Source organism: Gymnoscopelus microlampas (assembly GCF_963454915.1).
Source record: "Gymnoscopelus microlampas genome assembly, chromosome: 9".
Classification (NCBI taxonomy): domain Eukaryota; kingdom Metazoa; phylum Chordata; class Actinopteri; order Myctophiformes; family Myctophidae; genus Gymnoscopelus; species Gymnoscopelus microlampas.
This window is the reverse complement of record NC_139946.1, coordinates 28,245,148-28,260,350: the sequence shown is the minus strand read 5'-3', so window position 1 is coordinate 28,260,350 and position 15,203 is coordinate 28,245,148. Positions and strand designations below refer to the sequence as shown.

At 41.5% G+C, this 15,203-nt stretch overlaps 1 protein-coding gene across 1 annotated transcript in view; it reads left to right on the top strand.

Moving 5' to 3' along the window:
• kif1aa (kinesin family member 1Aa) overlaps positions 1–13,275 on the top strand; it is a 74,842-nt gene extending 61,567 nt beyond the window's left edge. The window contains exons 38-48 of the mRNA XM_084067651.1: positions 3,571–3,685; positions 3,791–3,924; positions 4,114–4,175; positions 4,568–4,713; positions 5,535–5,717; positions 6,815–6,886; positions 7,302–7,423; positions 7,759–7,902; positions 8,347–8,539; positions 8,873–8,991; positions 9,315–13,275. Of these exons, the coding sequence (XP_083923777.1) occupies positions 3,571–3,685; positions 3,791–3,924; positions 4,114–4,175; positions 4,568–4,713; positions 5,535–5,717; positions 6,815–6,886; positions 7,302–7,423; positions 7,759–7,902; positions 8,347–8,539; positions 8,873–8,991; positions 9,315–9,357 (1,333 nt within the window). The 3' untranslated portion in view covers positions 9,358–13,275. The remainder of the gene's footprint in view (positions 1–3,570; positions 3,686–3,790; positions 3,925–4,113; positions 4,176–4,567; positions 4,714–5,534; positions 5,718–6,814; positions 6,887–7,301; positions 7,424–7,758; positions 7,903–8,346; positions 8,540–8,872; positions 8,992–9,314) is intronic.
• The last annotated feature ends 1,928 nt before the right edge of the window (positions 13,276–15,203 follow it).

Below are 15,203 nucleotides of genomic sequence, written 5' to 3'. Positions count from 1 at the left end.
ACTAGAGGGCAGTGGTGGTTCGTTCTTCACAATGCATTTTTAGTTCAAGTGACACAACAAGGGGGCAGAGGTGCACCTTCCTTGCCTTTAGCCAAAGCTTTGATTAATTCCTGAAATCTAATCTAAAAAACACTAAAAACACTACCAATATGAGTAGGGAAAGTTGAAATACGTAAGTTATTCCACCATTCTAAAACATTAAAAGATGATTGTCCAGGCAAAGTGACATTGATATTTCCCTGCAATCTCCAATGTAATTGATTTTTCATGTCGGGCAAGGTCCAGTGATTGGTCTCTCTCCTCCCATGGGCCCATGACACAATGTTCTTCCCATCACAGATATCTGGAACATCTCTGGGGAACAGGGACACCAGTTGTCCGCCATTAACTCGAGTGCTGTTCAGAGAGAACACGTCATTTACAGTACCCTCGCTGGCAAGGTGTTCTAGTCCCAAACATTAAAATGTAATCCATGAAACCATTACCTCAGCAGTAGCATTTTCCCTAAACCCTAAACCTGCTGCTATGCTGTGAACATTTTTAAATCTCATTTATGCCTCGGTGAAACGGGGCCAACCGGCAGAAACAAATGTTTCCTCACATGCTCTGCCAGCAAGGATGACTTCAAACCTGGCTTTTACACTTTAAAAGGAGCTCATAAAAAGAAAAGAGGAGAATCATGTAAGTGTGGGGAAAAGGGGAAAAAATTGCTTCCTAGTATAGTGTGAGCGAACAGGCCTCTACTGCCGAGTGTGTGTATGTATATGTGTGTACAGTACACTGCAGATGTGTGCCCGGGTCATGTGTGTGTGCATGTGTAAAGCACCTAGTTGAAAAACAGAGGCTGAAGTTTCCCCTGTTACATTACAGGTCACTTTGCCACAGCTGCAGCCCTGAGCTGCCTTCACTATGGGTTCCAGTCAGTACCTCACCGCAGTATAACCGCACTGGTTCTCAAAATGGGGTCTGGGGACCACCAGAGGTCCCCAAATGGACCCTTATAGGGTCTGTAACTCTGGAAGTGTACAAATTTGCACATGCTGTCAAAGGAAAGACAGGATATGAAGGAAAAACAAATACTGTATGTGACATATTCTAGTAAATATAACACTTTTTATATCAACTGAAATGTGAGGATCTGAGGATCTTTCAGTGTAGATTGGGGTTCCAGTGTAGTTTAGTTCAGTGGTTCTCAATCTTTTTTAATTTCAAGGACCCCAGTTTTATCCCTCAGGGACCCCAATCTACACTGTAAAATGACGGGTCCATTTGGTTCCATTTGTACACTCTCAGAGTTACAGACCCGTGAGGGACCACCCCTTGGTGGTCCCCGGACCCGACGTTGAGAAGCAGTGCCTTGCCGTACGCTTCCCTCTGGGCAGCACATTGTTTGCTTTCCCACAAGGTCACTTCAGGCCAAGGCCAGCGGGCTTCAACATCTGAACCTCATGAGCAGTCCTTTCAGCCTCTTGTTTTATGACTTACAGAAACATGAGGTTCCTTTCCAGTGGTGTAAAGTAACTAAGTATATTTACTCACTGTACTGTACTTGAGTAGAATTTTGAGGTACTTTTACTTTACCGGAGTACTTCCAATTGTCTATACTTCTACTTCTACTCCACTACATCTCAGAGGCAAATATTGTACTTTTACTCCACTACAATTATTTGAAAACTTTAGTTACTAGTTACTTTGCAGATATGTATATATTACATTATAAAACATACATTAACCACTTTAGCCCTATTTTATACCTAGGCTATTTTCAAACATTTTAGTAATTATCATTATAGTTATAGTTATTGTGCTTGGTTTGAACGGCCCTTTATGAATGATCGGTCAAAAAGGAAACTGAACGGTCCCAGCCCACAAAGCTCACAACCACAACAACACACTTCCTTCCCACAGCTTTCTTCTTTTATTATTTTGCATAGTTTCCCATAGTAATTAATTCCTTAGCTGGGAGTTGACCATAGGTGCATTTCACAACCCAGTCTGTCCCTCCTTTTATCCCTCAGTCTCTCATCTCCCTTCTGTCTTCTACTAATGAACTCAACTCATCTCTTCTCGCTGTTTTACGCTGCGTTTTGTCCATGCAGAACGTTGACTCTTGAGCAGTGATTCTCAAACTGTTTCAGATTGAGCATGTTGAAAAGCCTGGAAACCAGACAAATCTGCCAGAGCAAAAATAAAAAATTGATCTACGAGATCTGATATTAGTCTGGCCATGCCAGGCTAGTTGAGGACCCCCAAATTAATATGTACTTGGCCACGGAAGCCCATCTGAAAAGATTTTCTACCAGGGACCCACATACAAGATTTGTGTACTTAAAACGTTTAGAAAAACATCTTATTTGTCACATTTTGTTCCACTTTTTTTTTTTTTGCACATCTACAACCTTGATTGTCTATTTTCAAATAGCCAATGGACTCCACTTTGAGAACCACTGCTCTAGAGTGATCTATTGCATGCCGAACATTTCATCGTCACCCCTTTTGTTATACTGACAGTTTCAGGAATGTATGCTACATGTTTTACATACTGTACAGCAGGGGTTCCGTTTTAATTTGAGGGACCCACAATTTGACACGCATTAGGCCACGGATCCCCATGTGATACAATGTTTATCTCTGGGACACCAATCTGAGAGCATTCATTGTTTTTATCTAAAACCCCACGTTGATTGATTGATTGATTGACATTTTTATTTGGCAAAAGAATGTAAAACAACACAGTTACATTTATAATACTTTTGTCTAAAAGGTCCGACCAAAAAAGTCCTTGCGGACTTGTTACCGTTTCGTTAAGAAGAACCACTACTGTACAGTATGGCTGCCTAAGCTGACTCTAATAACCTCAATTCTAATAATCTCTTATACAGGTATTATAGAGTCATTGCATACCATCATAGCAAACTATTGAACCATAGAACTGATATAGAATAGAAAGATCTACAGATCTTTATGTGAGGCGTCGGTTGGATTCATACACAGTTGTCCATTAACAGAGCTTGCAGTAGGGCTGGACGATATGACTTCAAATTATACAATTATTTCAAACTTTCCCCTTGATTACAATTAATAAACGTTTCTTTTTCTCTCACAACACGTGTTGTGAGATTGTAAATTGGCTATTTTCCCTGTTTTTGTACACCACCATTGTACAATAAAGTATAATACAGGATTAAGTGGTTAATCAGACAATCAATTTAGTTTGATTATAAAAGATCTATTAAGGGCGCTCGGTGGTGCAGTGGTAAAGTACTTGCCCACACTGCGGAGTCTAAGGGTTCGAATCCTTTATCCTTTGTCGAGTGTCTACTCTATATGAACACAATTGGCCGTGTTCGGGGGAGGGAGGCCGGAAATTGTGTAATCAGAAAAAAAACTGCTTCTCGATTATTCGATTAACCTACAGTACGTGAGCAAGATTAAGTCGGTTATTGGTTCTTAAAGTCAGTTTTGATATATTTTCAGTCAATTGCCCAGCCCTAGGTTGTAGTGAGGTAGAGGAGTATTGGGTTTGCTAATTGACTGTGGTTGCCCTGCTCCCTCATTGGACAACTCCAGGACCTTCTACCGCTTTGAGGCGGCGTGGGACAGCTCCATGCACAACTCCCTGCTGCTGAACCGAGTCACTCCGGGCGGGGAGAAGATCTACATGACCCTCTCAGCCTACCTAGAGGTAACGTGCTCTCAGATATGGGCCGGAGGACAGGGGTTGGGCCCCTTTTTTGAGGGCACATGAAGGTGTTTAATAGTCCTTGCGCTTTGTATTCATCACTTGCAGATGGAGAAGTGCACACAGCCGGCAGTTATAACCAAAGATGTCTGCATGGTGTTTTACTCCCGAGATGCCAAGCTCACCGCCTCGCGTTCCATCCGCAACCTCTTTGGCACGGGGAGCCTGAGGGGAGCAGAGGGGTGAGTTTGAAGTTTCCAATCCTGAAGAAATGTTTTGAAACGCTTTCTCTCTCTGTAACTGAGATTTACAGTATTATTATTGTTATCATCACCTCCAGGCTGTACATTTAACTTTCTACACTCTCAGAGTTGAATGAACACTGAGGACTTTGAGAATAACTGGTTTATGGGAATCTTGTGTTCTTTCAGAAACCGTGTGACAGGAGTATATGAGGTCAGCCTTTCTCACCTTGCAGATGCAGGAAGCCCTGGTAGGAACAAGATATAAAAAAGATGCTTGTAGATGATGCATTAAAGGGACACTTCAGCTATTTTGCACCCAAATCCCTAATTTTATGAAGTTAATGACGTTGGTTTTATTTTTATTGTGACTTCCAAGTCTGTGACGTCACACACTTGCAGGTCTGACTGGAGCTACAGGAATCACAGGCTGTAGTGGTCCACTGACTGTCCAGGAAGTACGGAGCTTCAAGTCTGTGGGGTCACAGATTTGGAGAAAAAAAAACACAAAACACACTCCAACATCACGTTTATTATGTCCTCAACTTCATGAAAACGGGATCTGGCTGCAAAAAAAGTGCCCATTCAAGATATTAGAGCTATTTGAGGTACTCATCTTCCGGACATCCTGTCCTAATCCCAGGTATGCAGAGGAGACGCAGGCGGGTGCTGGACACCTCTGTGGCCTACGTCCGTGGCGAGGAGAACCTGGCGGGCTGGAGGCCTCGCAGTGACAGCCTCATCCTGGACCACCAGTGGGATCTGGAGAAACTGAGCCTCCTGCAAGAGGTGAGAATGATACCAACCAGTAACCACATCCAGGAGCTAAAACCACTGCAGGAGGCAGTGACAATTCAATGCATTAATTGTATTTACAAGGTGCTAAATAAGAATGACTTGTACTCTGATGAAGATGCACATGGCATCGAAACATTAGTCATTGTTATTTAGCACCTAAATATAATAAAAAAAATCATTGTCTGTGATGCTCCAGTGCTTCATTACTTTTGTCTGCTGATGTGTCCTGCTCCTGTGATGCACTGGACCTGCCGTTAATTGTTTGAGGCGTTAAAGTAATGCTAGGTAACTTTTTCAATAAAACTAAAGTTAAATTGTATATCTTTTGTGAGTGGCAAATGTTTCACAACACCCACTCCATGAATTTCACCCCCAAAAGCCTTTTATTTATATATTTTCTATTGAACGTGGTCGGGGTTGACTGTCCCGCGAAAATGACGTCATCTGGCCGGAAAATGGAAGCGGAAATGCACCGGTTTCCTGTTTGGCCAGGAACTACCGCGCTAATAACAAAAAGGAAACTCACGCTGATTTTAACAGATTGTATGATTTGAAGAACGAAAAAAAAACAGAAAAAGAAAACACAGCTCACGGTAACTAAAGCTCCACAATTAAAAGAACGCTTTTTGAAACACTTCCGTCTTCCGGTGAAAACGAATGGAATTCTGGGTAACGCAGTAATAAACAAACGGCCTGCAGTGACGGTAATGACCAGCAGAGGCTGCTAAAAATCGTTTTTTTGAAATCTGCACTGTACAACTTTAAGGAACTCCCTCTCCTCTAGCCCTAAACGTAACCCCCTATTCTCCCAGGTGGAGAAGACCAGACATTACCTCCTGCTTAGGGAGAAGCTAGAGTCCACACTGCTGTTGAGCCAGGAGTCCATGCTGACCATAGTGGAGGAGGAGAGAAACGATTCCCCTCAACCCTCTGAGGGCAACCAGGACCTCAGCCCTGAAATCATCACCGACAGACAGAGGGAGTTGGCTACCAAGGTGACACATCACTTTTCCCCCTTTTTTTAAAAACTGTTTTTACACGGTCATGTTCCAAGGTCCGTGGCGACCAAGGTCGTCACTGTCGGGTGTCCAAAACCGTTACTTTTCAGGAAATGGAGAAAGAAAACCTGTCTTACAATGGATTCAATGTAGTATGAAGATTGGCTATTTTAGCTACTTTTGTGTAACACTTGTGTACAACGAAATAAGGCATTCATTTATTAAAACAAAAACATAAAAGGTTGAAATGTGGAGGTACAAGTTTTCTGCCCCGACAGCAACGTCATCATCTGTATACATATCGTATACATCTGTATACGTCATTTATATCTTTGGCCATACAGTATATCATAGACCATTTTCCTGTTAATGGCTTTTGTTTTAGATTTAGTGTTTGTTAATTTTCAAATGTTGCTGAACTTAATAAATAATTGAGTCATATTGGCTAAACATCATTGGGCACTTTAAAATGTATACACAATTTTTACAAGAAATAACTCATTATTTTAGCCTCCTGTGACCCAAAAGCTAAATCTGGTGTCTTCCTGAGACCCAACAAAAATACTGTATTGTCATAAGATCTATCAATAATGGCAAATGAATTGAAATTTATATAGAAATGTATTCATTATAAATTCACAGCCATAGTTACCTTTTGTTTTTCTTTAAAAAATGTGCTGTTTTGTTTACATTGCAAATTGCTTAATCCCTCCCTCCTTCAACCCTTCCCCAACATCCTAATTAGAGGTATGTGGCTGGTTACAGCTAGTTACAGCTCTATTCCATCCTGTGAGGTCATGCTCAGCATAGTCTATTATTTTAGAGTAGTATACACACACACACGCACGCACGCACGCGCGGGCGCACACACACACACACACACACACACACGCACACACACACACACACACACACACACACACACACACACACACACACACACACACACACACACACACACACACACACACACACACACACACACACACACACACACACACTCACACACACACAGTGGGGTGGAAGTGGCTCTGGAGGTACTGTAGAGTGGCCATTTGGCATCTAAAGCTCCTGACTGTCTTCTCTACCTTTAGTGTCTCCGTCTGCTCACACACTCCTTCACCAGAGAATACAGCCATGTGTGTGTCAGCGCCAGCGAGAGCAAGGTAGTACCCAACACCTTCACGAAACCTTTCCTTCTCTTTTAGTCTTTCCCAGTGGTGTAAAGTAACTAAGTACATGTATTCAAGTACTATACTTGAATATACTTTTGAGATATTTTACTTTACTGCAGTATTTCCAATTTTCTGTACTTGTGAAACGGGACATTCTGCCTAATGAGTACTTTTACTTTTGGTACTTTACGTATATTTTGATGCCAATACTTTTGTACTTTTACTCAAGTAAATTTTGATTTGATTGATCGCGTGTGTGTGTGTGTGTGTGTGTGTGTGTGTGTGTGTGTGTGTGTGTGTGTGTGTGTGTGTGTGTGTGTGTGTGTGTGTGTGTGTGTGTGTGTGTGTGTGTGTGTGTGTGTGTGTGTGTGTGTGTGTGTGTTGTGTGTGTTTTTGTGTGTTACAGCTCTCAGAAATGTCTGTCACATCGCTGAAGGACTCCACCTCATCTTCTACCCTGAACACAATCATACCCTCCTCGACATGCCCCTCACTGGTTGAGGGTTGCTATGACGACACTGAACTCAGGTCAGTTCCTACTATGGTGACCAGATTGTCCCGGTTTGGCCGGGATTGACCTGGTTTGACCCGGTTTGTCAACATTTTTGAAAAGAGCAGATCTACCAGCTCACAACTTGTGAGCTTATAGATCGACACTGAAGTCAGGTCAGTTCTGAAGCAGGCCTGTTGGCATAATGTCATGAAGTAATTTCCATGATTATTATTTTATCTAATTCTTCACATTATATACAACCAACCAGTAGGGCTCAGCAGTGACAAGGGACTATAGTACAAGAGGGATTTGGGGATTGGCATAACAACTAAATTGGGACAAAAAAAACTAATGTCCTTTTGTACCCCAGACCCCCTACGCCCCGCTCTCGTACCGCCAGCCCCTGCCCTGAATCCCAGCAGGATAGTGAGGCCAAGAAGTTCTCCAACGGAGCCCCTGAAACCAAACCTCGGATCCGCAGATATGTACCCGATATCCAGGAGATGCGAGTCAGGTGAGCAAACAGACACACACACACACACACACACACACACACACACACACACACACACACACACACACACACACACACACACACACACACACACACACACACACACACACACACACACACACACACTGCTGAGAATGCTGGTTCTCAGCATAATGATTGTCTAGTGGACTCTTATAGGTCTGTATCTGTGACTCTGACAGTGTTAAATGGAACCAAGTTTGAACGCTGTCAGAGTCATGGGGATCCGTCATCTGATGAATACCAAAATGGGGGTCCTTGAAATGTAAAAGTTTGAGAACCACAGCTTAAAGCGACAGCAGAGCAGAAAGTGGGTAGAACATGACAACGAATAAAAACGTACAGCTCATAAGATGCACCGTCGTCGACGGATGCCCTGCGGTAACATTCTAACCCCACTCTTCTCCTCTTCTTTTCTTTTCGCAGCCCCATCGTGTCGAAGAAGGGTTACCTGCACTTCCTGGAGCCGCACACCAACGGGTGGGTGAAGCGCTACGTGGTGGTGAGGCGGCCGTACGTCTACATCTACAACACAGAGAGGGACACGGTAGAAAGAGCTATCCTCAACCTCTCCACGGCCCACGTGGAGTACAGCGAGGACCAGCAGGCCATGCTTAAGGTGGGCAATGAGTTGCTACCAGAAGTACCCTAATGACCCTTAAAAGGGCCATTCACACTAAGTACTATAACTATAAAAACTATATAAGTCAAGTGGATGGCAGAGTTCACACCAACTATGAAAACTATTACAATGGTGAACGATATAGTTATAGTTAACGTTATAGTTACAGTGCTCAGTGTGAACTGCCCTCGTAGGCAGAATTAAAGTTCGGTGTGACCGCACCCTAATTGAGGAAATGTTTTTATAGTTACTTTACACCACTGTCCTTATGGGTACATCTAAATTAAATTAACTCTCTGGAATTGTTTTATTTCTATTTTTCCTTATTAGACCCCGAACACATTCGCCGTGTGTACGGAACACCGCGGAATCCTGCTTCAGGCCAACACTGACAAAGAGATGCATGATTGGCTGTATGCCTTTAACCCTCTCCTCGCTGGAACTATCAGGTAACTTACTGATGCCAAATAATTGGCAAAACATGAAGGGTTGAGAACCACTGCACTAGTTAACATTAGCAGCAGTTGTCGTGTTTACAATGTAGCTATTCCATGCATTGTTTCCTGACTGAAATTGACCCTAGTTGTTGCTGTTGTTTGCTTTTCTGTGATTTTTGTTATTGGTAAATTGGTCTTAAATCTGAGTAGCATTAACCATTTTAAAAAGTCTTAAATCTGACTCAACTAAAACCCGCAGAAACCCTGGATAATCAGGAATAGGAGAAGCGGCACATCCCGCATCATCAATGCATGTGTCTTCTCCTTTCTTGTAGGTCAAAGCTCTCCAGGCGGCGAGCTGGACAGATGAGGATGTAAGATGACACGACAACATAAAAAAAAAAGAATAATAATAGGAAGACAAAGACTAATGTGTATATAGTTCCCTGTCTTTGTACCTTACTCCTGTGCTGAAGCCCCCTCCCACGAAACACCACCGACCCACCCCTTGCACAACCTCCGTCAATCACAAGCTGACCACTAGTGTTCTTCAGACAACCCCCTTCCCACCCACCCCACCCTACCCCACCCTACCCCACCCCACCCAACCTCACCACCTGTTGTGTTGTCAGGGCTTTGCTGCTGTGTGAGTCTCCTAGTTCCAGTGGTTCTCAAAGTGAGGGTCCAGGGACCCTCTGGGTTCCTTGAGGGGGTTCCAAATGGACACTTACAGGTCTGTAACTCTGAAGGGGTTACCAGACCAATGATTTGCAACGCAAAGAGTTGCAACTGGCAACCACAGCAATGCATTGCAATTTGTTGATTGCGATTGGACAAGTTGGATCACTTGCGAGTTGCGACTCAATGAGCCGGCACGCGCCAACCTACAACAGGGTAATTCAGGCTGCTGCAACGTTCTGCAACGGTTTTGTTTCGTTGCATCACAAATCATTGGTCTGGACTGAGCCTGAGAGTATACAGGTGACACTAAATGAACCTTGAAATTAAAAAGTTTGAGAACCACTAGTCCGAAGAACCTCTTCACCTCGTTCACGCAGTACTGTACTGGAATAATATTCATAGCTGGAGGAGATACGTGCAACCTTGACCACATAAACCCTAGCATCCTTTTTCTGGGGGCCAAACATTCAGTGAAAATAGCCGAGCCACAAGCTCACAACCTGTTGGAACCCGGTTAGTTAAGTATATAGGGTTTAAGTGGTCAAGGGAGTAGCAACCACTTCTCTATCTCAGATTACGTATGTCTGGTAATGTAGTTGTTTGTCAGTGACACATTGAGCTTTACGCGTTTATTCCTCAAATAAGAAAGAAAGCAAAAAAAAAAAAAAAAGCTGTGACAGTAATCGTTACGTAGAAGCTGCCGTGTCAGTTGGGATCACATTACGACATTTTGCATCTCAGCTGTCATGTAAAATACATGAACCTGCAGATTCTCTCTTAACTATACAACTATATTAAGTACAACTGGTTTGCATTCAGAGTAAAACTAGGAAAAAACAATACGAATAAATAACGTTGCTGCTCTGTAGATCCATTCACTATTCTTTACGATTCCGCCGTGGGAATGCATAGCATCCTTGTGAATTCGGATACTGTACAATCTTCTAATTTCTCTGAATGTTTAGCGCACACAGTCTGGCAAGGGAAGAGGAATGACTCTGAGCAAACAATAATTGATCCTCAGCTGTTTTGATTAAAAAAAATAAAAGGATGGGGAAAAAGAAACGTGTTGTTTTAGCTCGCGAGAGCCTCGAGGGTATCTACTGTCGCCCATTTAATAATCAACCATTGTTAAATTAATCCTCCCAAATTCAACCTTAACCTGAATTTTATTTGTATCAAGATGTGATATATTTAGATATTTAACAGCTTTAATATTTATTTCTGCATGTATTTATTTACAAAGACATTTATATTTCTAAAGTAGTAGTACAGTGCAATTTCTGCACACCGCACTTTTTAATTATGAGTTCCTTCAAACGTTTTGATAGCATAACCTTGTCCCCACGCAGTTATGGCTACTTAAACAATGACATTATAATAAACATGGGCCAGTTTCCTTGTGCTGAAGACTACTTGAATTATGCTATCCCTTAGCAACGAAATCGGATAGTCATGTGCGACCTTCGACCCAATTTACATACAGTACAAGGTCAATTAGAGCACTGTTTCTCAACGTCTGGTCCGGGGCTCACCAGGGGTCCAAATTAACCCTTACAGGTCTGTAAATCTGAGAGAGTGTACAAATGGAACCATTTTTTATCTTTGGGACCCCAGTCTACACTGTACAATTCTCAGTGTTAATTTAACTCTCAGAGTTACAGACCCGTAAGGGTCCATTTGGACCCCCTGGTGGGCCCCAGACCCGATGTTGAGGACCAGTGAAATAGAGGGTATGGATCAAGGTGCTCTGTGCACAATCAGATGCACAAAGTTCCCTTATAGAGCAAAAAGTATGTAAACCGTTCCTTGTTTTTAGGGAACAATGGGGTTTGTGAATGATGTGTGTATATTTATTATGTAGTGCCTCTCTTTTCAACCATAAGCCGTGTTTATACGTAGCTGCGTGCTGGTGTCACACACCGAAAATGGCAGATCTCCAAGCTCACTTTGCGTTGTTGCACCATGACAGGTTGTGAGCTTGTAGAGCGGCTATTCTTTCAGTGCACGGCACCCGCGCGCAACTAAGTATAACTCAGGCTATACTGTACAGTACATCCAGTTGCTTTTACTCTTCAGCCTTCATGCTGCTGCATTGCTAACAGTCTTATCTAAACTGTCTGTTCATATCATCAACATAACTGTAACTGCCCTGCTTATCATTATCACCATCTATTAATGTATTCAGAAAAATATGCAAAGGTTTCGTTTATGTTCATGTGACATTCGTAATGTGGCAATGAGGCAACGTTGTCATATTGTTGCGTTCGGATTTTTCTTAAAATACAGTATACCACATGTTTATACATAAAAACTCATGCTGATGTTTGATTATTATCATACAAGCCTTAGAAAAGTATGCCCATATCTGGTAAGCAAATGAATATGCTTGAAAAGCAACCATACACCCAAATAATAAATAGGTTTTATTTGTTTCAAATTTAAACTCAGTAGAATTACTTACAAGGACTCCAGTGTAACTAATAAGGATCTGATCTGCAGTGAAACTGCACTCGTTGCATACTTGGGGTTCTGACTTATTAAACACAACCACAGTCCATGTTTTCAAGAGAGCATTAATCCACGACACAGCAATACTTCACAGCTCAACAAACAACAGAATGAAGATTCAAGTGTTCAGTTGATCTTTGACTCATGCCATAGGTCAGCCAACCTACAGAGCATGTGCAGAGCTATGACACAGCACTTGAGAGAACGTAAGCACTCTCCAATCTACAAACAAAAACAAGCGTATCAGAACAAAATCTCTAAGTGTGCATAGTTGAACTCTATGCCTCAAGAAAGCGCAAATAAACAGAATTTTCGATGTGCTCACTAAAAATTAATCTCGAGGGCCGCATTTTTATGCAGCACATGGTATGTTGTTCTGCTGATGTCTTCAGATTATATGGTATTCTGTTTGTGTGTGTTATGTACTGTGCACCTCTGATGAATTGATTCAAGTTTTTTCAGTCATCCTTCAGCTAGCCCTGTGCCTATTGTAAAATCTAACTGCAGGTTATCAAGGAGCAAAATGCGATGCATGTTGAACATGTCTCTTTATTTTGGCATTTCACAGAAACCCAGTTACAGTTCAAGCAATCAATAGAATGATCAAAGTCCATCAGAGACTCTTGGCTGAGATTGTGTGTCCTTCAAGAGCTTTATCAGCATTGTCAGGCTTGATCCATACTTAGTTTTGCACGGGCATCGCACACCACACATAGCAGATCTACAAGCTCACAAAGCATCGCACTCACTGTGCGAGCTTGTAGATTGGCTATTTTCAGTGTGCGACACTTGCACACAACTAAGTAAAAACTATAAATTAGGCCTTACCCTGCTGTGAACGCTACAGAGTCAAACACTGTCTGATTGTGACCCAATGTGTTATCAAACGACCACCACCTGTGCTAAAGTTTTACTTTTGAGTTTAACTTTTATGTTATTTAGTTGTTGATGTTGTTGTTGTTGTTTTTTATCTGGATTGGGGCTTTGATATTTGTCACTGTTTGTTTGTTTGGCTAAACCAGCCAACCAAAGTTTTTCAACACAGGAGTATATCACACTGAATGTAAAGGAACATTTTAAATTCATTATTTTACCGGATTGATGTGTTGGCCTATTCTACTGGTGTTGTTGCCTGGTTCCTTACTGATTGTAGGTTTTTATGAAGGAACTATACTGTAGGTGTCAGACATACCTGTATAGATCCATCCAACAAGTGTGTCGGATATGGTCACTTTCGGCCCGACTGGACGTCACAGCCTGTAGTGTAGACAATAATGCTATAGGATATATTACTGTCACTCAATGTCACTTTTATTTTAATATCTGGCCATATCCAGCTTCAACATTATAGTCTGTCAGCCTTTGCAACACCCCCACAAAACAATCCCCCCGTTTTATGACCATATCTTCATTTTCTTGTGCTTCCACATCTAAACATGTTCTTTTGCTTTGTCAAACTGCACCAGTAAGGCTCCCTTTTCTTTCTCTTCATGTGATTTTGCATTGTATATAAACCTGATTGCTGTGAACTGTGTATTATAAGGGTGTACCCATTTATACAATCTTAAATGGGCAGTAGTTAAGTCATTGTCTATTTGAGTGTGTTGGAGTTGAGCGTCAAATGTTTGTGTACACTAAACACATTGTCTTATATGAAATAAACATGAAGATTATGCAACACAACCTGATGTACTCCTCCTCTTTCTGTGGTATGTTGCAGTGGTGGAAAGTAACATTATAGTGCATTATAGTCATTTACTGTACATAAGTGCAATTTTTAGGTACTTTTACTTTTTAATATTCGTATACTTCACTTCCACTCCCTCAGAATTAAATATTGTTATCAGAGTATTTCTATATTGTGGTATTACTACTTTTACTTAAAAAAAGAAGGAAAAAAAAGACTTCTCCACCACAGCTCTTTCTAATGTTGTCTTTCATGTGTACAACACTGACAGGCCTGGCCACCATGCTGGGTGACATGACATGCAGAATGCAGTGATTCTGACAACAACACACATGTTCTGCTTACTTGTGCTGGAGAGACAGGGACACCCCAGACAGTTATCAAACAAACACTCTAGCAATGATTACTATCAGAATATAGAGCTATTGAACACTTACATGACTGCACCTTTAAATGATATATATAATATATATATTATTATCAACAACTTGTGTAGGCCTAATTTGAGAAAGCTCTACCGACACTTAGTAATTAAATAAAAACTATTCTCAATTTATTGCTAATTTGTTACCACTTTAAACTAAAGTGTCAGCTTGATAGAGTTAGAGTAGCTAAGAGGTTTCTCTGTTCCTTTATTGGACGAGAGCGCTGGCGCAGTTGCCATGTCCGCTTATTATAAGCGACTTCATTTTTTAAGTGTTATTAATACTGACAGCCAAGACCGCTGCCATTTATAACTTGATTCCAGTAAGCGTTTTCGTTTAGTTTTTTTTTTTACTTTTGGTCTTGCCTGCCAAATACCCTACTGTGATATGCATGAGAAATATAACCAATTTCGAAAAAGGGCTTTTGAACCCTTTGATTGATTGATTGATTGATTGATAGTATACCATTTTTGATAGATTTTTTGCACTGATTTTTTTTTTAATGCATCTGATTTGAGATTCAAGAATGGCCTATAGTCGCCTAAGTCATATTTTTTAAAGGACAACTTCATCCATTTTCAACCTATCTTCAAATAATTGGTCCTCACTCTTACGATAAAATGGTAAAAAAAAAATCTACTCGGTCTGTGTCTCAGATGGTAGAGCTGTGGACAGTTCAGAAACCCACCTACCAGTGACATCATCATTAGGCATGTTTTTTTTAAATCAAGATTACAAGATTACCCTATTTTTTAATTTGTTTTATGAACGCGAGAACAATGGCTTCAATATAGCATACTAACTTTCCAGGATAAGAAAGCCTGCAGTTATATTATTAGCTTGGATTCTCCATCGATGATGTCACTGGTAGCCGGGTATCTGAGCTGTCCACAGCCCTCCTCTGAGACACAGACAGGGTA